The sequence below is a fragment of the Ranitomeya imitator genome, chromosome 1 (genome assembly GCF_032444005.1).
Source record: "Ranitomeya imitator isolate aRanImi1 chromosome 1, aRanImi1.pri, whole genome shotgun sequence".
NCBI classification, from domain to species: domain Eukaryota; kingdom Metazoa; phylum Chordata; class Amphibia; order Anura; family Dendrobatidae; genus Ranitomeya; species Ranitomeya imitator.
The window spans coordinates 1,038,532,167-1,038,555,501 of NC_091282.1; the positions used below are offsets into that span (position 1 = coordinate 1,038,532,167).

The 23,335-nt window shown below is 45.9% G+C and overlaps 1 protein-coding gene and 2 non-coding genes across 3 annotated transcripts; all 3 read left to right on the plus strand.

Moving 5' to 3' along the window:
* The first annotated feature begins 4 nt into the window (after positions 1 to 4).
* Positions 5 to 23,090, plus strand: RPS3A (ribosomal protein S3A). Its single transcript, XM_069744057.1, has 6 exons — positions 5 to 161; positions 6,162 to 6,265; positions 8,089 to 8,276; positions 9,560 to 9,768; positions 19,538 to 19,647; positions 22,919 to 23,090. Exons 1-6 carry the CDS (start codon positions 100 to 102, stop codon positions 23,038 to 23,040), a joined length of 795 nt encoding a protein of 264 aa, XP_069600158.1. The 5' UTR covers positions 5 to 99; the 3' UTR covers positions 23,041 to 23,090.
* On the plus strand, positions 8,611 to 8,679 carry LOC138660483 (small nucleolar RNA SNORD73). The gene has a single exon (XR_011317877.1). It is a non-coding gene; the product is annotated as a small nucleolar RNA SNORD73 (small nucleolar RNA).
* LOC138660485 (small nucleolar RNA SNORD73) lies at positions 9,829 to 9,897 on the plus strand. Its single transcript, XR_011317878.1, has one exon. It is a non-coding gene; the product is annotated as a small nucleolar RNA SNORD73 (small nucleolar RNA).
* Positions 23,091 to 23,335: the final 245 nt, after the last annotated feature.

A 23,335-nucleotide genomic window follows, 5' to 3' on the forward strand; every position in this document is an offset into this window, starting at 1 on the left:
TGACGTCACACATGGAAGGAGCCCATACACTCTAGCTTTTACCCTGTGAAATCTCTCGTCTGCGGCCTGCACTTCCTCTTTCTCTCCCAGCCCGGCAAGATGGCAGTCGGCAAGAACAAGCGTCTGACCAAAGGTGGCAAAAAGGGTGCCAAGAAGAAGATGTGAGTACAACTATCGATGCTTTTGTGAGGGGAGACAGTCAGTGCGGGCACCTGTGATGTGCGGAGGGTTAGAAAGGAAAGGATGGCGCCAGTGTGAGGCGGATTGTACCTGTCCCGGCTCCGTGCTCGGCAGCTGTGCGCTGTATGGAGTGCAGGTCACCATGTGGGCCTGGAGAAGGGAGAGCGGAGGGCCTCCATAGTGAGCTGCTCATGGGGCAGTGCTGGTGTGTGCTGACAGTAGTAATGCCCCATAGTGATATTACAGGCAGTGCTGGTGTGTGGTGACTGTAGTAATGCCCCATAGTGATATTACAGGCAGTGCTGGTGTATGGCGGCTGTAGTAATGCCCCATAGTGATATTACCCCCAGTGCTGGTGTGTGGCGACTGTAGTAATGCCCCATAGTGATATTACCCCCAGTGCTGGTGTATGGTGACTGTAGTAATGCCCCATAGTGATATTACCCCCAGTGCTGGTGTATGGCGACTGTAGTAATGCCCCATAGTGATATTACCCCCAGTGCTGGTGTGTGGCGACTGTAGTAATGCCCCATAGTGATATTACCCCCAGTGCTGGTGTATGGTGGCTGTAGTAATGCCCCATAGTGATATTACCCCCAGTGCTGGTGTATGGTGACTGTAGTAATGCCCCATAGTGATATTACCCCCAGTGCTGGTGTGTGGTGACTCTAGTAATGCCCCATAGTGATATTACAGGCAGTGCTGGTGTATGGCGGCTGTAGTAATGCCCCATAGTGATATTACCCCCAGTGCTGGTGTGTGCTGACAGTAGTAATGCCCCACAGTGATATTACCCCCAGTGCTGGTGTATGGTGACTGTAGTAATGCCCCACAGTGATATTACCCCCAGTGCTGGTGTATGGTGACTGTAGTAATGCCCCACAGTGATATTACCCCCAGTGCTGGTGTATGGTGACTGTAGTAATGCCCCACAGTGATATTACCCCCAGTGCTGGTGTATGGCGACTGTAGTAATGCCCCATAGTGATATTACCCCCAGTGCTGGTGTATGGCGACTGTAGTAATGCCCCATAGTGATATTACCCCCAGTGCTGGTGTATGGCGACTGTAGTAATGCCCCATAGTGATATTACCCCCAGTGCTGGTGTATGGTGACTGTAGTAATGCCCCACAGTGATATTACCCCCAGTGCTGGTGTGTGGCGACTGGTAATGCCCCATAGTGATATTACCCCCAGTGCTGGTGTGTGGTGACTGTAGTAATGCCCCATAGTGATATTACCCGCAGTGCTGGTGTATGGTGACTGTAGTAATGCCCCATAGTGATATTACCCGCAGTGCTGGTGTATGGTGACTGTAGTAATGCCCCATAATGATATTACCCACAGTGCTGGTGTGTGGCGACTGTAGTAATGCCCCTTAGTGATATTACAGTCAGTGCTGGTGTGTGGTGACTGTTGTAATGCGCCATAGTGATATTACCCCCCAGTGCTGGTGTATGGTGACTTTAGTACTGCCACATAGTGATATTACACCCTGTACTGGTGTGTGGTGACTGTAGTAATGCCCCATAGTGATATTACAGTCAGTGCTGGTGTGTGGTGACTGTAGTAATGCCCCATAGTGATATTACAGTCAGTGCTGGTGTGTGGTGGCTGTAGTAATGCCCCATAGTGATATTACAGGCAGTGCTGGTGTATGGTGACTGTAGTAATGCCCCATAGTGATATTACAGGCAGTGCTGGTGTATGGTGACTGTAGTAATGCCCCATAGTGATACTACACCCTGTGCTGGTGTGTGGTGACTGTAGTAATGCCCCATAGTGATATTACAGGCAGTGCTGGTGTATGGCGGCTGTAGTAATGCCCCATAGTGATATTACCTGCAGTGCTGGTGTATGGTGACTGTAGTAATGCCCCATAGTGATATTACAGGCAGTGCTGGTGTATGGTGACTGTAGTAATGCCCCATAGTGATATTACAGGCAGTGCTGGTGTATGGTGACTGTAGTAATGCCCCATAGTGATATTACACCCTGTGCTGGTGTGTGGTGACTGTAGTAATGCCCCATAGTGATATTACAGGCAGTGCTGGTGTATGGCGGCTGTAGTAATGCCCCATAGTGATATTACAGGAAATGCTGGTGTATGGTGACTGTAGTAATGCCCCATAGTGATATTACAGTCAGTGCTGGTGTGTGGTGACTGTAGTAATGCCCCATAGTGATATTACAGTCAGTGCTGGTGTGTGGTGGCTGTAGTAATGCCCTATATTGATATTACAGGCAGTGCTGGTGTATGGCGACTGTAGTAATGCCCCATAGTGATATTACCCGCAGTGCTGGTGTATGGTGACTGTAGTAATGCCCCATAGTGATATTACAGGCAGTGCTGGTGTATGGCGGCTGTAGTAATGCCCCATAGTGATATTACAGGAAATGCTGGTGTATGGTGACTGTAGTAATGCCCCATAGTGATATTACACCCAGTGCTGGTGTATGGTGGCTGTAGTAATGCCCCATATTGATATTACAGGCAGTGCTGGTGTATGGCGACTGTAGTAATGCCCCATAGTGATATTACCCGCAGTGCTGGTGTATGGTGACTGTAGTAATGCCCCATAGTGATATTACAGGCAGTGCTGGTGTATGGCGGCTGTAGTAATGCCCCATAGTGATATTACAGGAAATGCTGGTGTATGGTGACTGTAGTAATGCCCCATAGTGATATTACACCCAGTGCTGGTGTATGGTGACTATAGTAATGCCCCATAGTGATATTACCTGCAGTGCCGGTGTATTGCGACTCTAGTAATGCCCCATAGTGATATTACACCCAGTGCTGGTGTGTGGTGACTGTAGTAATGCCCCATAGTGATATTACCCGCAGTGCCGGTGTATTGCGACTGTAGTAATGCCCCATAGTGATATTACCCCCAGTGCTGGTGTATGGTGACTGTAGTAATGCCCCATAGTGATATTACACCCCGTGCTGGTGTGTGGTGACTGTAGTAATGCCCCATATTGATATTACAGGCAGTGCTGGTGTATGGCGACTGTAGTAATGCCCCATAGTGATATTACCCGCAGTGCTGGTGTATGGTGACTGTAGTAATGCCCCATAGTGATATTACAGGCAGTGCTGGTGTATGGCGGCTGTAGTAATGCCCCATAGTGATATTACAGGAAATGCTGGTGTATGGTGACTGTAGTAATGCCCCATAGTGATATTACACCCAGTGCTGGTGTATGGTGACTATAGTAATGCCCCATAGTGATATTACCTGCAGTGCCGGTGTATTGCGACTCTAGTAATGCCCCATAGTGATATTACACCCAGTGCTGGTGTGTGGTGACTGTAGTAATGCCCCATAGTGATATTACCCGCAGTGCCGGTGTATTGCGACTGTAGTAATGCCCCATAGTGATATTACCCCCAGTGCTGGTGTATGGTGACTGTAGTAATGCCCCATAGTGATATTACACCCCGTGCTGGTGTGTGGTGACTGTAGTAATGCCCCATAGTGATATTACCCGCAGTGCTGGTGTATGGCGACTGTAGTAATGCCCCATAGTGATATTACCCCCAGTGCTGGTGTATGGTGACTGTAGTAATGCCCCATAGTGATATTACCCGCAGTGCTGGTGTATTGCGACTGTAGTAATGCCCCATAGTGATATTACCCCCAGTGCTGGTGTATGGTGACTAGTAATGCCCCATAGTGATATTACACCCCGTGCTGGTGTGTGGCGGCTGTAGTAATGCCCCATAGTGATATTACACCCAGTGCTGGTGTGTGGCGGCTGTAGTAATGCCCCATAGTGATATTACACCCAGTGCTGGTGTATGGTGACTGTAGTAATGCCCCATAGTGATATTACACCCAGTGCTGGTGTATGGTGACTGTAGTAATGCCCCATAGTGATATTACCCGCAGTGCTGGTGTATGGCGACTGTAATAATGCCCCATAGTGATATTACCCGCAGTGCTGGTGTATGGTGACTGTAGTAATGCCCCATAGTGATATTACCCCCAGTGCTGGTGTGTGGCGGCTGTAGTAATGCCCCATAGTGATATTACACCCAGTGCTGGTGTGTGGCGGCTGTAGTAATGCCCCATAGTGATATTACACCCAGTGCTGGTGTATGGTGACTGTAGTAATGCCCCATAGTGATATTACACCCAGTGCTGGTGTATGGTGACTGTAGTAATGCCCCATAGTGATATTACCCGCAGTGCTGGTGTATGGCGACTGTAATAATGCCCCATAGTGATATTACCCGCAGTGCTGGTGTATGGTGACTGTAGTAATGCCCCATAGTGATATTACACCCAGTGCTGGTGTATGGTGACTATAGTAATGCCCCATAGTGATATTACCTGCAGTGCCGGTGTATTGCGACTCTAGTAATGCCCCATAGTGATATTACACCCAGTGCTGGTGTATGGTGGCTGTAGTAATGCCCCATAGTGATATTACACCCAGTGCTGGTGTATGGTGGCTGTAGTAATGCTCCATATTGATATTACAGGCAGTGCTGGTGTATGGCGACTGTAGTAATGCCCCATATTGATATTACAGGCAGTGCTGGTGTATGGCGACTGTAGTAATGCCCCATAGTGATATTACAGGCAGTGCTGGTGTATGGTGGCTGTAGTAATGCCCCATAGTGATATTACACCCAGTGCTGGTGTGTGGCGGCTGTAGTAATGCCCCATAGTGATATTATTTATTTATATAGCACCATTGATTCCATGGTGCTGTACATGAGAAAGGGTTACATACAAATTATAGGTATCACTTACAGTAAGCAAACTAACAATGACGGACTGATACAGAGGGGCAAGGACTCTGCCCTTGCGGGCTTACATTCTACAGGATTGTAAGCGGAAGGAGTCAGTAGATTGGGGAGTTGCAGCAGCTCCGGTGTTGGTGAGGCGGTAGCTCCGGTAGTGGTGAGGAGACAGCGGGGTTATTGCAGGCTGTAGGCTTTCCTGAAGAGGTGGGTTTTCAGGTTATTATTTATTTCTATAGCACCATTAATTCCATGGTGCTGTACATGAGAAAGGGGTTACATACAGAGTTATAGATAACATTTACAGTTAACAAATTAACAGTGACAGACTGGTACAGAGGGAAGAGAACGCTGTCCTTGCGGACTTACATTCTACTTTCCGTCTGAAGGTTCCGAGTGTGGTTGATAGTCGGATGTGTTGGGGCACAGAAGTCCAGATGATGAGGGATATTCAGGAGAAGTCTTGGAGGCGAATAAGTGTGGAGAGCAGGTGGTCTTGGGTGGACCGGAGATTACATGAGGGGAGATAAGTTCAGAGATATATGGAGGAGACAGGTTATGGATGGCTTTGTAGGTCAGTATTAGTAATTTGGACTGGATACGCTGAGGAAATAGGAGCAAGTGAAGAGATTCGCAGAGGGGGGAAGCGGCGGAGTAGCGAGGAGAGAGATGAATTAGTCGGGCAGCAGAGTTAATAATGGACTGGAGAGGTGCAAGGGTGTTAAGGTACCGTCACATTTAGCGACGCTGCAGCGATCTAAACAACGATCCCGATCGCTGCAGCGTCGCTGTGTGGTCGCTGGAGAGCTGTCACACAGACAGCTCTCCAGCGACCAACTATGCGAAGTCCCCTGGTAACCTGGGTAAACATCGGGTTACTAAGCACAAGGCCACGCTTAGTAACCCGATGTTTACCCTGGTTACCAGTGTAAATGTAAAAAAAAAAAACACTACATACTTACATTCCGGTGTCTGTCCCCCGGCGCTGTGCTTTTCTGCACTGGGTATGCGCCGGCCGGAAAGCAGAGCACAGCGGTGACGTCACCGCTGTGCTTTCCGGCCGGCTCTCCGATAATATAGTGATATTACCAGCAGTGCTGGGTGTATGATGGCGGCACTAGTACTACTGCCGCATAGTGAGGTTACCGGCAGTGCTGGTGTATGATGGCAGCACTAGTAATAAAGTGGCTCATGTTTGAAGTGTTATGCTCTTTGTATTTCCAGTGTGGACCCTTTCTCCAAGAAGGACTGGTACGATGTCAAGGCACCTGCCATGTTCAATATCCGCAATCTTGGGAAGACTCTGGTCACAAGAACACAGGGAACAAGTAAGTGCATGTACTAATGTGCATCAGAACTGTCCATTCATAGAGAGGCTACATTATTCGAGAGAATTGACTGTTTAAAGGGGTTGTCCAGGTTTGGAGCTGAAGACTGCAATCACGTTTTGCACAGTGCATGTTGTCAGGATTCTCTGGTGTTGGGAGCTGGTGGTCACGTGGCTGTAGGTACACAATTTGCATTCCTCCCGCCACATTCCGTCTAGCTGTGTCTTCACTCAGTTCACCTGTATTGAGCGAAATTGCACATATTTAATCAATACATGACCGTGTGTATGCAGATCCCATAATTGCAGTCACATGCTCGCACTTTGGGGCTACGGTGGTCGGACCCACAGCGATCAGAAAATTATCCCCAATTCTGTGTGTGGGCAATCACTTTCAAACTTGAAAATACCCCTTTAGCTGCAAAAATAGTACAGTGGTATTTATTTTGGGTAAAAGAAGATAAAAAAAAAATAGGTCCCTTTTGTATAAGGCCAAAGATTGTCTTGTGACTGATCCACAACTTTAATTTTTCTACCGCTGTGACTGAAGAGAACAGGAAATGGCAGTGTAGATGTGAATGAAGCCTTGTGTTATTTTGTTTTTTTACTGACAATTCTGTTAATTTTTTCATTTTACCTAGGTCCTGTAACGGTAATATTTAGGCTACTGAAGGACATTTAGCAGTATATAGAACTAGATCTTGTGCAGCCTCAGATGACCATTTTCTTCATTATTTGGCTTCAGTGTTACTGTACTTTTCACACTATAAGACACACTTTTTCCCCAAAAAATTTGGGAGGAGAATGGAGGGTGTGACCTGTAGTGCGAACGCAGGCTTACCAGAGGGTGGCGGCAGAGGTGTGGCGATGCTTGGGCGGTGCGTAGTGCACCTGAGCAGGGTTCCTTCCTCAAGATGCCAGCAGCAGAAATGTGTCCACACCGTGGGCCCGGTGTCCACGCTGCGCAGAATTGAGCTCTTCACCAGTTTCCCTACGGCCATCTTCCTGAAGCCATGGGCCACCGGAGGCTGTGCGCGCACAGATTGAGATCTCGATGGCACTCGGCTTCAAGAAAATGGCCGCCGAGATCTCAATCTGCGCACGCTCGGCCTCAATCGGTCCATGGCTTCAGGAAGATGGCCGCAGGGAAACGGGTGATGCGCTCTGCTCGGTGTGGACAAATTTCTGCCGCCGGCATCCTGAGGACCCTGCTCCAGTGCTCTGCCTCACTGCTGATACTGGACCCGGAGCATCACACCCCGGGACTGCAGCATTGCCCCACTTCTGCCTCAGCCGGCTTCCTGAGGAAGGGACCATGCCTCCTGTGACCCCGCTGTACCACCGCCGGCCCTCAGCTAAGATATCTTAAATTCGGGCAATAAGACGGACCCCTATATTATAAAAATATTTTTTCTGCTATTTTCCACCCCAAAATTTGGGGTGCGTCTTAGTCTGAAAAATACGGTAATACTCAAGTTTATAATAATAATTATTATTATTATTGCACCATTTATTCCATGGCGCTTTACATGTGAGGAGGGGTATACATAATAAAAACGAGTACAGTAATCTTAAACAAGTCTCGACCCTGCCCACTAGGGCTCACCATCTACAATATATAAATTTACTTACATGATTTACATACCATCTGTATCTCGCATGACCTTTCCTTTGTAGAAATGGGAATGAATGATGAGCGTTTCAGTCCCAAATGATTTCTGTAATTATCGTACCTCGAGATTGTTCTAATTTTTACCACTTCATGTAAGAAATTGAACGGGTTCCTCAGAAAGTGCTCAGTATTTCCTATGTTGTTCAAAACAGAAATTGCTTCTGATGGACTGAAAGGCCGTGTGTTTGAGGTGAGCCTGGCTGACCTGCAGAATGATGAAGTGGCCTTCCGTAAATTCAAGCTGATTACAGAGGATGTACAGGGCAAGAACTGTCTCACCAACTTCCACGGCATGGATCTAACAAGAGACAAGATGTGCTCAATGGTCAAGAAATGGCAGGTATGTGTTTCCCTGTGACTTACAATAGAACAATCTAGTTTGAGCATTGTGCTAGGTTTCCTTTTCTTGTCTGATAGCCTACTGTTTTCTGATTCTGTGTTCTAATCTTTTTGCAGTGCCTCTTTTTTTTTCGCCATATTTATTTTAATGTTGCTGGGGAGTTCTCTTCCTTTTTTTTTTTTTTTTCCTATTCCCCTGCCACAAAGCTTAGAATACTATAAATAACATACCTCCAATGCTGCATTACCTAGCTAGTTCACCAGCTTTCTGTACGCAATGCCACAGCCAATTGCTGGCTGCAGCAGTTAAAATTATCTGATAAAGATGATTTGGGAACAAATGATGACAAACTGTTTCGGTCCCAAATGACGAGCAGTGATTACCACGAGATTTTTCTGATGTTCCCTTGTATATGAGGAAGTCTCCATTTTTTTATTTTTTTTTATTTTTTTTTAGTTGTGGATAGCAAGTATGACTTACTTTGTGTGACTACTAAGGTGTTGTTCTCATATCTTGAAGTACACAGGCTATGCCATTAATGTCTCACCTCTGGTACCTACACCTATCTCAAACATGTCCCTGTCTCGCGCTGCTCAGAAAGGCAAGGGTGGGGCTCAGTTTTGCATTTCCTTTTAGGGTATGTGCACACGTTGCGGATTCTCTGCATATCCGCAGCGTTTTTTGCAGTGCAGAAACGCTGCAGATCCGCAATTGATTTACAGTACAATGTAAATCAATGAGGAAAAAAATGCTGTGCACACTTTGCGGAAAATCCGCTGTGGAAACGCTGCGGTTTAAAAGAAGTAGCATGTCACTACTTTTTTTGTGAATCTGCAGCGTTTTTTGTACCCATTCCATTATAGAAAACCGCAGGGGTAAAAAAACTCAGCAAATCCGCAAGAAAACCGCAGCAAAAACGCTGCGGATCCGTACAAAAAACGCAACAAATTTGTAGCTGCGTTTTCTGCTAGGAGAGGCAGAATCCGCACCAGAAATTCCTAAGCCTAATCTGCAACGTGTGCACATAGCCTTAGAAGTGAATGAAACCATCTTTTACTCACTCTGACCTGCATCTGTCAGGACGTTTATGGCCTATCTTAAAGATATAGTCGTAAGCGTTCGACAACTCATTTATGGAGGGCTTAAAACATTTTAATAACAAGGAAATTAAATTGAGCAGCTCTGACCTGGTAAAGGTGTATGCGATCAGATTGAGTGGGTATGTCTCTAGTGCACAGTAAGATTAAATGAAGACTATGGTTATGCCATGTTGTCCTCTACAGACCATGATTGAAGCACATGTTGATGTGAAGACTACAGATGGCTACCTTCTCCGTCTCTTTTGTGTTGGATTCACAAAGAAGCGCAACAATCAGGTCAGAAAGACATCCTACGCTCAGCACCAACAAGTCCGTCAAATTCGTAAGAAGATGATGGAAATCATGACCCGGGAAGTGCAGACTAATGACCTGAAGGAAGTTGTTAACAAACTGTAAGTTTCTACTTGACCTAAATTATGACTCCTAGCTGTGACGTTAACACTTCCATGTAGGAAAAGTGATCACAACTTGTTTCAGTCCCAAATGAAAATCTGTGGTTATTTTGAGCTTATTCTGAGTTTCCCACCTTGATTCTTTGAGTAATACTGTACTGTTTCAGAGCCTTCCTGTGAAAGAATTGTCTACATGTACATATAATCCATGCTGTCTGGGGTCACTGTGTAGTTGCCATTTCAGCTCTTTCTTTATAGGCACAAGGTTTTTTTTTTGTTTTCTTTACACCATCACTGCCCAGTTACCACAATGAGAATACTTTATTGTTCGAATATTTGTGTGTTAAAAAAAAAAAACCTGCTGTGCATGTCTTGGAAAAAAAAAAGACAATTTTGACCAAAGCAAATACCCATTGTAGTGCGGCGGTGTCCACACTGTGCAGTGATGAGTCAGTGACAGAAGAAAGTTTAAAGTAAATGTAGTTTTATGCTATGTGCACACATTCAGGAATTTTCACGTTTTTTTCGCTATAAAACCGTGAAAAAAACTCATACATTAAGCATTCTATTATTAGAATAGATTCAGCATTTTTCTCTGATCGCCCATGACGGCACCACGGAGAGAGGGGATCCGCCCACCAAGGACAGGAAACCTACGGATAAAAAGGCGGTACCACTCTCCTGCATTAGTTGGTTTCCTGTCCTTGATGGGAGACCTACGGACTTACCAGTTCGTCGTTGGATCCGGGGCCAACCAGTCCGATTCAGGCAGCTGGGGTCCCTCTGCCTCGGCTAGGGTGGTGACCCGAAGCGCCACCGCTGGGAGCCAGTGGGCCGACAGGGTGTGCGGGGGAGGTGACAAGGAGTTCGCGGTCACCTCCCCAGGTAAGATGCAGTAGCGGCAACATCCAGGGGGGTCCCTCTGTGGTTGCGGGAGGTGCAGCGCGACCCTCCCTAAATCAAGCGTCAGTCTGCACACTGCATCGCCATCAGGCGTGCAGGTATTGCGCTACTGGGGCTGCATAGGACCGGGGGTGCCAGTCAGCAGCGCCATATCTGCTTCCGGGCGCTGCTTTGCACAGGCCCGGTATCCAGCTGGTCTCGCGAGGTCTGCAGAGCGCCGGTATGCGCAGGCGCCGGCGGTGCTTGCGGCCGGGCGCTTGGTGCGCTCTGCGCAGGCGCCGGCGTGGCTCCAGCCGGGCGCTTTGTGTACACTGCGTGGGCGCCGGCGGGGCTTCTGGCCGGGGCGCGCTCTGCGCAGGCGCCGGCGTGGCTCCAGCCGGGCGCTTGGTGTGCATTGCGCAGGCGCCGGGGGTGCTTCTGAAGCCGCCGGTATGTTTCGGCGGGGCGCTTGATGCGCACTGCGCAGGCGCCGGCGGGTCTTCCGGTCGGACGGCGCGGATTACCGCTAGAGCGTGTTTTTGAGTCGGATTACTGCGCAGGCGCCGACCGCTCCTCCTATGATCAGTCGCTACTGCGCAGGTGCAGGGAAGCGGCGGGAGGGTTCAAATAGTAGAACCCTCATCCTCTTGGTGGCTCTGCAGTAATAGGCAGGAGCTTCAAGGGGAATAGGAGCGACAACTCAGCCGAGTTCAAGGCACGCAGACCAGCAGCAGTATGAGTGACCCAGCATCACCTCCGCCCGAATCACCTCCACCTGCAGTATCGCCACAGCAGCAGCAAAAAAGGCGGCAGCAGAAAGGGCACCAGGACACCAGCAAAGAACGCCAAAGGTCTCAACACAGTAAGGAGTCCAGTACGGCGTCGGGGGAAAAAGCCAGAGGCAGAGAACCCCCAATCGGTATTTATGGGTCCTGGAGGTGGTAAGTGGATCTTCGTGAATGTCAGAGACAGTAAGATTGTTATTTGTCTCTTTTTAGGGGAGGAAAAGCGTAGCTAAAACTAAACACAAAAGTTGCGCCATCTGTAGAGAGGACCTTCCACCTACATGTGATAAAAGACTATGCAATACTTGCATTCAACAAACTGTGTCTGAAAACCTTCCAGGGTTTGCTTCAGATCTTAAGAGCCTAATTAAAGAACAAGTAGAGGACACTTTTAGGTCACTAAAAAGTGGAAAAAAAAGGAGAAAGACCAGGCATAGGTCTCCATCTCCAGCCTCAAAATCCGAAAGTGGTAGTGAGAGTTCAGCGTCCTCCGTCTCCTCCGACTCATCCTCATCATCTACTTCTTCCTCGGGGGGACATAACTGTTTCCCACTAGAGGATACTGATGGCCTCATAAAGGCAGTAAGAAGCACCATGGGGTTGGTAGACTCCCATCCTAAAAAAACAGTACAAGACATTATGTTTGGAGGCCTAGAACAGAAAAAGAGGAGAGCTTTTCCGCTTAACGAAGCAATTGCAGCCCTAATTAAGAAGGAATGGAAAAAGCCCATGAGGAAGACTCTCTTAACTCCAAAAAGGAAATACCCCTTCGAGGAAGAATCGTGCTCCTTTTGGGAGAAGGCCCCGAAATTAGACGTGGCAATTGCTAAAGCCTCAAAGAAATTCGCCCTCCCGTTTGAGGACATGGGGGTTCTGAAGGACCCAATGGACAAAAAGGCAGATGCATTTCTCAAGGGCTCTTGGGAGGCAGTGGGAGGAGGCCTGAAGCCAGCAGTTGCAGCTGCATGCACTTCGCGCTCCCTGATAATCTGGCTGAACCAACTAAAGGGTCAGTTAAAGGGGAAAACTTCCCGGGACTCAATTCTGGATACATTACCCGTAATGAGGGGGGCTGCGGCCTTCCTAGCCGATGCCTCGGCCGACTCCATCAGGCTATCCGCCAGAGCAGCAGTGTTTGCTAATGCGGCCAGGCGCGCCCTCTGGCTTAAGAATTGGCCAGGCGACCTACAAACGAAAACGAAACTCTGTACCATCCCCTGTGAAGGGGAGTTTCTGTTTGGGTCGACTCTAGACGACATCTTAGAGAAAGCCGGGGACAAGAAATAGTCCTTCCCCTCTCTGGGTCTCCCCTCTTATCGGAAGCCCTTTCGGAACAAGAGGTTTTTCCGTAAGAACCCAGGGAAAGGCCAGGGGAAGTGGGACGATAAGAAAAATAAAAATAAAGGATTTATCTTCAATAAAAACCTCAATGACAGCAAGAAACCTCCACAATGAAGGTTCACCCCAGGTGGGAGGGAGATTATCTCTCTTTCTCCCAGCCTGGAAAAAGATCACCTCCAGTCATTGGATCCTAAACATCATAGAATCAGGACTGAGGTTAACATTCAAGAGGTACCCTCGTCCCTCCTTCAAGGTAACATCTACCAGATCCTCAGCAGAAGAACAGTTAACTCTAGAAAACGAGATTGTGGGGTTAGTAAAAAAAGGAGTACTCCTAGAAGTTCCCCCTCAAGAAAGAGGGCAAGGGTACTATTCCCCTCTATTCCTGAGGAAAAAACCAGATGGTTCCTTCAGGACCATTATCAATCTGAAGAATCTAAACAATTACTTAGAGGTTCAAGCATTCAAAATGGAAACGATAAAGTCATCAATCAAAATGCTGTTTCCTCAGTGTTTCATGGTGGTCCTGGACTTGAAGGACGCATATTATCACGTCCCAATACACAAGGATCACCAGAGATTCCTCAGAATGGCAATCCACATCAAGGGAGTCCTAAGACACTTCCAGTTTACAGCTCTTCCATTCGGCCTAGCAATAGCCCCGAGGGTTTTTACAAAGCTGGTCGCAGAGGTAATGGCTCACCTCAGGGAAGAAAACACCCTGATCGTACCATATCTGGACGATTTCCTGGTGATAGGCTCCTCCCAGCAACATTGCAAGAATCAGCTAGATTTAGTGATTCAATCTCTAAAAAACCTGGGCTGGCTAATAAACCTAGAGAAATCCAAACTGGTGCCTTCTCAGGTTCAGGAGTACCTAGGTCTCACTCTAGACTCCAGAAAAATGGAATGCCAGCTCCCAGAGGGCAAATTACAAAAGATAAAAAGCTTAGCATCAAGAGTACAATCTCTCCCCTCTATAACTCTCCGACAGGGCATGTCACTGTTGGGCTGTATGACCTCTTGCATCCCGGCAGTCCAGTGGGCCCAACTACATTCGAGGGATCTCCAATGGCAGCTACTGTCCGAGCAAATCCGCCTAGGAGAGCATTTAGACGGGCGGTTAACATTGTCTCCTCGCACCAATCTCTCTCTAACTTGGTGGACATTGCAGGAAAATCTTTCCCAGGGAGTTCCATGGGTAATCCCGATATCAAAGGTCCTAACAACGGACACAAGCCCCTCAGGGTGGGGGGCTCATCTGGGCGACCTTGTAGCTCAGGGCATTTGGTCCCCGTCCCTTGCAAACAATTCCTCCAATATGAAGGAACTCCTGGCAGTGAAATTTGCCCTTCAGGAATTCCTGGGGGTCCTTCAATCTCACCATGTAAGGGTGATGTCGGACAATCAGGTGGTAGTATCGTATATAAACCATCAGGGGGTTACCCGTTCCAAAAGTCTAATGGAAGTGGCCAACTCGATCCTTCAGATAGCCGAAAACAACCTTCTATCCCTGACAAGTCTACACATAAAAGGGATAGACAATTACAAGGCAGACTTCCTCAGTCGTTCCAGCCTAAAACAGGGAGAATGGGAACTAAATCCAGGCATATTTACCCAGATCACTCAGAAATGGGGGGTTCCCAAAATAGATCTCTTCGCGAGCCATTTAAACAAAAAAGTAGCCGCCTTTTGCTCTCTATCTCCCATGGGGAACCCAGTAGCCCTGGATGCTTTCCTGATTTCTTGGGGTCACCATCTGGTCTATGCCTTTCCTCCTCTCATTTTGATTCCAGCAGTGCTGAGGAAGATTCGGGAGGACGGGGCGTTGGTCATCTTAATTGCCCCGTTCTGGCCGAAGAGACCTTGGTTCTCATGGATGAGAAAGATGTCGATGTCCGACCCTTGGGTATTGCCAGACCTACAGGATCTGTTGTCACAGGGCCCAATCTATCATCCGAGGGTCAAGAACTTACACTTGACAGCCTGGCTCTTGAGAGCAAAATATTAGAAAGCAGAGGGTTCTCTTCAGGGTTAATTTCAACTCTGTTGAAAAGTAGGAAGCCGGTTACAACAAAACAGTACGGCAAAATATGGAAAAAGTTCCTGTCCGTTTCAGGCGCTAAAATAGGGAAAGAAATTCCTATTAATGCCATTTTAGAGTTCTTGCAAAACGGGTTGGAAATGGGGTTAGCCACCAGTACCCTAAAAGTCCATGTGGCAGCATTAGGTGCTCTATTTAATTTTGACTTGGCTTCAAATAGGTGGGTCTCTAGATTCATTAGGGCGGCAGGAAGATCTAGGCCTCTGCCAGTAAAAGTGGTTCCTCAGTGGGACTTAAATTTGGTCCTTAAAGCCCTGACTAGTCCTCCATTTGAACCATTACATGAATCTACAATAAAAACGCTATCCCTCAAGACAGCTCTTTTAGTCGCCCTTACTTCTGCCCGTAGGGTTAGCGACTTACAGGCCCTTTCAGCCAGGCCTCCTCACACACAATTTCTAGAGGATAGGGTTGTTTTAAAAACAGACCCAGCATATCTCCCGAAAGTGGCTTCAAAATTTCACAGGTCTCAAGAGATATCTCTTCCCTCCTTCTGTCCCAATCCTAAAAATAAGGAGGAACAAAATCTACATACACTAGATGTAAGGAGATGTCTCTTACATTACCTTGAAGTCACTAGAGAGAGTAGGGAGGATTCCTCTCTGTTTGTGTGTTTCCAGGGTCCCCGGAAGGGGAAAAAAGCATCTAAAGCCACCATAGCAAGATGGATCACGGACGCCATCAGCCTAGCATACTCAGCAAGTGGGATGCCCGTTCCCGGGGAGGTTAAAGCTCACTCAACAAGGGCAGTAGCAACTTCCTGGGCGGAGAAGGCCGGAGCTTCCATAGACCAGATATGTAGAGCTGCTACCTGGTCCTCACCATCCACATTCTATAGGCACTATAGATTGGACCTAATCTCCTCTTCAGACCTTACTTTTGGTAAAAGGGTTCTGGAGGCAGTGGTCCCTCCCTGAATGTACTATCTATGTAATTCTCTCCGTGGGGCCGTCATGGGCGATCAGAGAAAAATATAGTTCTTACCGATAACGGTATTTCTCTGAGCCCATGACGGCACCCATACATTCCCTCCCTTCACTTATGGGTGCACACATGGAAATAGTGCCATAGTCTATTATAATTTAAAGTCACGCGGTATCTTGTTATGCTAAACAGTTAAAATTTTTACAAATGTCTTAGTAGTCTCCCATCATTATCTATGTAAACAACTGATGCAGGAGAGTGGTACCGCCTTTTTATCCGTAGGTTTCCTGTCCTTGGTGGGCGGATCCCCTCTCTCCGTGGTGCCGTCATGGGCTCAGAGAAATACCGTTATCGGTAAGAACTATATTTTTTGTGCACATGCTGCGTTTTTTTCCGCGGCGGAATCACATTTTGGAAAAAACACAGCATGTTAATTCCGAACACATTGGAATGCATTGATCCGCTTACTTCCCGCATGTGGCTATGCCCACCATGCGGGAAGTAAGCGGATCGTGTGCGGTTGGTACCCAGGGTGGTCCTCCTGGCCCTGGGAACCATATAATTGTTAAAAAAAAAAAAAAAGAATTAAAATAAAAAATCATGATATTCTCACCTTCCGGCGTCCTCGGCAGTCTTCTCGTTCCTCGCGATGCTCGCGTTCCCAATAATGCTTTGCTGCAATAACCTGTGATGACGTAGCGGTCTCGCGTGATGCTACGTCATCTGAAGTCGTTGCCGCTAGGCATTATTGGGAACGCGAGGAGCGGGAAGACTGCCGGGGACGCCAGAAAGTGAGACTATCGTGTTGTTTTTTTTTTTTTGTTTTGTTTTGGTTTTTTTTTTAATTATTTTTAACATTGGATCTTTTTACTATTGATGCTGCAAAAGTTGGTCACACTTGTCAAACACTATGTTTAACAAGCATGACCAACCTGTCAATCTTCTTGGATTGTTTGGAAAACGCTAGCATTCTGCAAGCTAATTACGTTTGGAAAACGCTAGTGTGCCAATTCCGCATGCGGAATTGCCGTGGAAATTTCCGCGGGAATTCCGGATGTGAGCACATAGCCTGAATGTCCAAAACTTTCAAACAAATGGTATCCTCTGGATTGCAGCCGAGAAACAAGACAGTCTGTAAATGCATCAAGTTGCCGAGGGCAACTGCACCACCGTATTATGCTGCGAGGTGCCAGGCTTTCGCTTTGTTCCCTCGCACAGGCTGAGCTTTTGCAGAGCTGTCTACTCTGCACCTTGCAAACTCCACACTGACACACCCAACCCTCTGCTTCAGGGGTTTTTACAAGGAACATGTAAAACCCGGCCGGAAAGGAAACTGACTGCCCCACTACCATCCTGTAGTCCGTTTCAAAAATAAAAGCCCAGAGCAGGTTTTCCTAAATCTGCCTTGGACAAATACTTGCCCCAAGACCAACACTTTTATTTTGCATTGCAATCACAGCTGTGCCTTTTAACTGCAGTGCACTCCCACTACCTCAATACACCTCCATGCGCATCCTGGGGGGAAAATATAGTGACCCTCGCATGTGACACCGGTCACTGCCTCACACCTTCCACTAGTTTAGTGAAACTAATACGGTAATCTTTTCAACATGACAAACATTCATATTGTGCAAAACATCAGTTGGGCTTGTTAAATGTTTTTAGCTAATCAGCACTTGTTGCATAATTGGGTGGAAAGAAATTCCAACTTTGGCCGATGCAGTCTGTTGATGACCAATGATGTCTACCCATTTTCATCTAATTTGTGTGGGGAATATAAAGGGTTTTCTGGTGAAAACAAGTTATTGATAGCTGATAACTTGTTGATCTGAGGGGATCCAACCGCAAGTACCCGCACTGATCGTTGTCTGACGCCGATGATTGACTGCAATAGTCATGTCGGTAGGTGGCAAGTGATCAGCAGCAAAAGAGTAAAGGAGTCTATAGGGACATCTGGAGCTATAGGGATTGTGAGCGAATTGTCTTGGCCAACCTCTATACTTCAGGTCTTTTGTGCGTTGTGCATTCATGGCTTCCTGACCTGCTGCTTTTTTGAGCGATGTGCTAGTACATTACTATGGTAGTGAAGTGAAATCATGGCTCAGTGTGTAAGGACTTCATTTTGGTACATGCTAGACTGATTCTTTCCAAAACCACACATGGGAAACGACTGTTAGGGTTTGTGTGAAACTTAACACTGAATTCCAGGGGGTATTCTGTACTACAACTTTTAAAACGATACAGTCAACGTGTATGCAGTGTTGGTTTTTTTTCCTTGTATAACATTTATTAAAGTTTTATGCTTGAGTTCAGGCTGTGTTCACACGTTGCAAAAAAGTTTTGTTTGGTGTGGTTTTTTTTCAGGGCATATTTGTCTCTTTTGAATGTTGATAAAGTTTAGTGCATAAAAAAAGCTGATTCTACTTCACCAAGTTTTCACAGCAAAAACGGATACCTGCGGTTTTTGCACCACCCATTGCTTTTAATGGGTGAAATGCGCTGAAAGAGGGGACCTGCTCCATTTTGCAAAACCCAAGGTTTTGCGCAAAATACAGAGGACAAAAAACATGCTGTGTGCATGAGACTTCAGAAGACTTTTTGCTGGTACTGTGAAACGCAGCTGAAAACAACGCAGCATGTGAATATAGCCTAATAATTTAGAGATCAGTTTTTGTTGTGGTATGCTGAAGATAAATTTATAGTGGTTTCATCTAGGTAACTTACTGAACAGGGTGCAGAGGTGGTGGTACCTGAATCCCAGTGCCCTGTAGAAGGTCTATGGCACTGACTGGTATATAGTACAGACCTCAGCCATTGTCAGCAGGGCCATAGACGGAGCTAAGAATGAGCATACACGCTGACACAATCTACAATAATTGGTAGGGATGTTTTAAAAACTGTCAATAATGAGACCGGCTCAGTGTTCTGTTGGGAATGAATCCTATGATATCCTGTGATTGGCTGTGATGGTCAGGTGACAGTAACAGTATATCAGAGACACATCAGCCAATCATCTGATGCTTCCTATGATTGCTGCAGTGCTTCGGTACTTGAAACCGCACCATTACAGGCCTGTCTTTCCTGTCTGCTGGATTCATAAGCGCTAGAGTGCGCGAGTTTGATTTTGTTTCCAAAGCAATCTGTTTTAGCAATTCTTGAACATAACGCTAAAAGGTGGTACTTACAGGGAAGATGGGTATTCTGTTTGGATTTTTCACATTGAAAAGGATGTGTAAAATATCTGCTCAGTAACTGATCCATGATTAGGATTTTTACGTTTTGCAAATCAGACAATGGCATATGCAGCGAAGTCCACAATTTTGCATCGGACTAATAACGTGTTTTCTTTTTAAAGCTCTGTATGCCCCTGTAGGTGCTATTATATTTTTTGTTTGTTTTTGTTTTTCCCAAATCTATATCTGCTTTTGAATTTTTCCTGACTTGGGGGCAGAGACTTGTCTTTCATTGGTGTCAGTATGTCGTAACTATTGTAATTTTCTCGGCAGATTTTCCTGACTTGGGGGCAGAGACTTGTCTTTCATTGGTGTCAGTATGTCGTAACTATTGTAATTTTCTCGGCAGATTTTGTTCACACGCTTGAATTACTTGTACTGGTCTTCAGTTTCTATGCAGTGTATTTATTTTACTTTTTTTGTTTTTTTTATAACTTCAATGTTTTTCTTGAAGTAAGAAAATGTTGTACGTACTTCATCTTAATTTGCCTTTATTTTAGGATCCCAGACAGCATAGGCAAAGACATTGAAAAGGCCTGCCAGTCTATCTATCCCCTCCATGATGTCTATGTTCGCAAAGTCAAGATGTTGAAGAAGCCAAAATTTGAGCGTAAGTTGAAGATTTACTAATGCTTAAAGGGTTATTCCAAGAAAAAGCAAGTTATTCTTTATCCATAAGATAAGGATAATTTCTTATCACTGGGGTTGCTAGTGGTTGGGAAAGGCTCTGTAAATGCTTCCTGAATGGAGCTGCAAATGTGTGGTCTCTGCTCCATTCGTTGTCTATAGGGTGCTGGATTGTCAGTTTCATAGGAACTGAATAAAGTTGAAGTCAAACATGCACTCTCTGATCCCTAGGGATCCTAGTGCCAGGATCCCCAGTGATCAGCAAGTTATTCTGTGACCAATGGATATAAGGCATGGAATTTGCCCCGATAATTGGTAATTTGACATCCTATATGTATATGCCTTCAATGTCTTTGGTGGGAAAGTGCAGTGAAGATTTTCCCAGAATATATTCCAATTCATTGCTTATCATAAGAAATGCATATGCATAGAGGATGAACAATATGGTGCAGTCTGTGCCTTCTACTAAGCAAAAAGTCACCCCCTTTTCAATATAACTTTACAGGCAGAGTCATTAAAAGGGTTGTCCAATACTAGGACAATGCCTTCAAAAACTAAATGTTCGTCCCCTATAAAATAATAGCCTATACTCGCCTCTCATGCTGGCTCTGTTCTCGCAGTGTCTGCACTTGCGGTCCCGGGGCTTTGATGCGGTGGAATGACACATAATACCCTGCACCCAGTCAGCGCTGGCGTCACTGTCCCCGCCTTCAGACAAACTGTACATGAAGAGGAAGTCCAGGCTGCAGCTGATCCCTGGCTTCCTCTTCATCTTCAGTTCGTACTTAGATGGAGACAGGGATGCGCTGATTGGGTGCCAATGTCAAAACACCGCATCACAGCCCCTGAGAGTGAGTGCCGACACTCCGGGAATGGTAGCTCCAATTACTGTTGAACCATGCAGATGCTGATGTTAATCTAATATTGGTATTTAAAGGGTTCTGGAGCACAAATACAGAGGCAACAGAACCAATTGGCTACCTTTGCAGCCAAAACAACCCTATCCGCCCCCAACCTGAAACACAATATTGATGGGTTGCCTTGGTGGCCAGTGGTCCACTGAAGGCTCCTGTAGCTATACATGTGCTCTCATGATGCTCAGATAGTGCTCTATATGCTGAAGTATTGCAGTGTACAATTCAAACCCCCTAGGAAAAATGCTTTGAAAATGTTAACTTTTGAATTAGGAAAAAGCTAAACATGAAAAGAAATTAAATAAGTTATTCAGTATCACCAATTCATGAAATTCTGAATAACAATATAAATGTAATTAGCCGTTGAGGAAAATTGAAGTGGCCAAACTTGTCATTTTTAAGTCTTATTAAATTTTTGGTTATCTACCTCAAAATATGCAATAAAAAGTGGGGAAAAAATGTTGCATGTACTCAAATGGTATGGATAAAAACTAGTTCTGCACATAACTAACAAGTCTTCACACTGCTTTGACAGTAAAATGAAAGTGTAAGGTTAAAGGAAATCAGTCACCCCATTTTTCGCCTATAAGCTAAGGCCACTGCCATCAGCGGCTCATCTGCAGCATTCTGTAATGCTGTAGATAAGCCCTGCCCCCTCCCCCCCCATACCTCCCGATGTAACCTGAAATATAAGAAAAACAAGTTGGATTATACTCACCCAGGGGCGGTCCGGTCCGATGGGCGGTGACCTTAGCTTATAGGCGAAAAATAGGGTGACAGATTCCCTTTAAGTTCCAGCAGAGTGGATGGGACTTATAGAAATCTCATGCCCACTGGTTTTATTTTACTCCACATAAACTGATTTGTGGTGTGTGTTTCAAATGTGCAAAACGTCAATTTCTCTGCACAGAAATGCACTAAAACCGTTTATAATGTGACTATCGATAGTTGACTATCAATAGTTTTTTCAAAACCAAATGCGAGGTAGTATCAAAAACAAGCTTAATTTAAATCATGACTCACCAGCAAGTCAAAAACACGTTAAGAATACCATTAAATGCAATGACAAATATACAAGTAATGTAATTTACCGAATGGGTGAAACATCAAGAACTCGTCAAATATTTGTGTGACCATAGGCTTACAGGTCACAAACCATTTTTTTTTTTATTTGCAAAGTTCTAAGCCTTATATTTTATTAGTTTAAAATAAATATATATGTACTAGATGGTGGCCCGATTCTAACACGTCGGTTATTCTAGAATATGTAGTTTACGGCCACGTAGTATGTTGCCCCGGCCACGTAGTATGTTGCCCCGGCCATGTAGTATGTAGCAATGTGGGCACCATATCCCTGTTAAAAAAAAAAAAAAAAAAAAAAAAAGAATTAAAATAAAAAATAGTTATATACTCCCCTTCTGTCGGCCCCTGGATCCAGCCCAGGCATTTACCGATGCTCCTCGTGACACTCCGGTCCGAAGAGTGCATTGCGGTCTCGTGAGATGATGTGCGGTCTCGCGAGACCGCTGCGTCATCACCTCGCGAGACCGCAATGTATGGACCGGTCACCGGAACGTCGCGAGGAGCGGGAAAGGCCTCGACTGGATCCTGGGGCCCACGGAAGGCGAGTATATAATGATTTTTAATTTTTTTTTATTTTTAACATTAGATCTTTTTACTATTGATGCCGCATAGGCATCATCAGTAGTAAAAAGTTGGTCACACTGGGTTAATAGCAGCGTTAACGGAGTGCGTTACACCCTGGCATAACGCGGTCTGTTAACGCTGCCATTAACCTTGTGTGAGCGTTGACTGAGGGGGTGGGGGTATGGACTGTGGGCATTAACTGTGGGGAGTAAGGAGTGGCCATTTTGCCGCCGGACTGTGCCCGTCACTGATTGGTCGTGGCCTTTTCGTCGCGACCAATCAGCGACTTGGGATTTCCGTGACAGACAGAGATGGAAGTGACCCTTAGACAATTATATAGTAGATGTATGGCAGTGCTATAATTATACTCGCCTGAAGAACAGTGTTGCCAGGCCATGTTAACTGGACAAAGTTTTATGAACAAAAGAGCTGAAAAAACCCAAAAGCTCACAGATTAAAAATTGCCTGGACAAAAAGGCTTAGATAATTCTTTTACTTGAGAACTTCAGGATTTCAGTGCAAAGATTAAAACATTGCTTTTATATTTTTTTCTCTGCCCATTTTATGGCTGTTACCTTTTCTATATCCTACCAACTGTTGACTGTTTGTTTTTTTTAACCTTGCTGTCTTAAGTCATTGAGTATATGAAGAAGACATCCACAATCTAAAGATAGTTTGTTCTCCTTTTTGCAGTGGGTAAACTTATGGAGCTCCATGGAGAAGGCAGTGGTGCTGGAAAACCTTCTGGCGATGACACGGGCGCTAAAGTTGACCGGGCTGATGGATATGAGCCTCCTGTGCAGGAGTCTGTCTGAGATGCTAGATTTGAAGTAGCCTGCAAAAAAAATAAACAAACTGTTCTATATTATGTGTCTGTATTATTTGTGCGCTATGGACAATTGCTTAAAGGTTTCCCTCAGTACGGACATGTACATATCCTATAGTGATACCATCATTATCTTGTGGAGGCTTCAACTTTAAGATCTATTAAAATGCGTGGACCAAAGCAGTCTTTGGCGTGCATTAACATTAGTCTTTTAAAGGGAACCTGTCACCTGAATTTGGCGGGACCGGTTTTTCCATTCGCCACGACAGCACCCACGAGAGAGG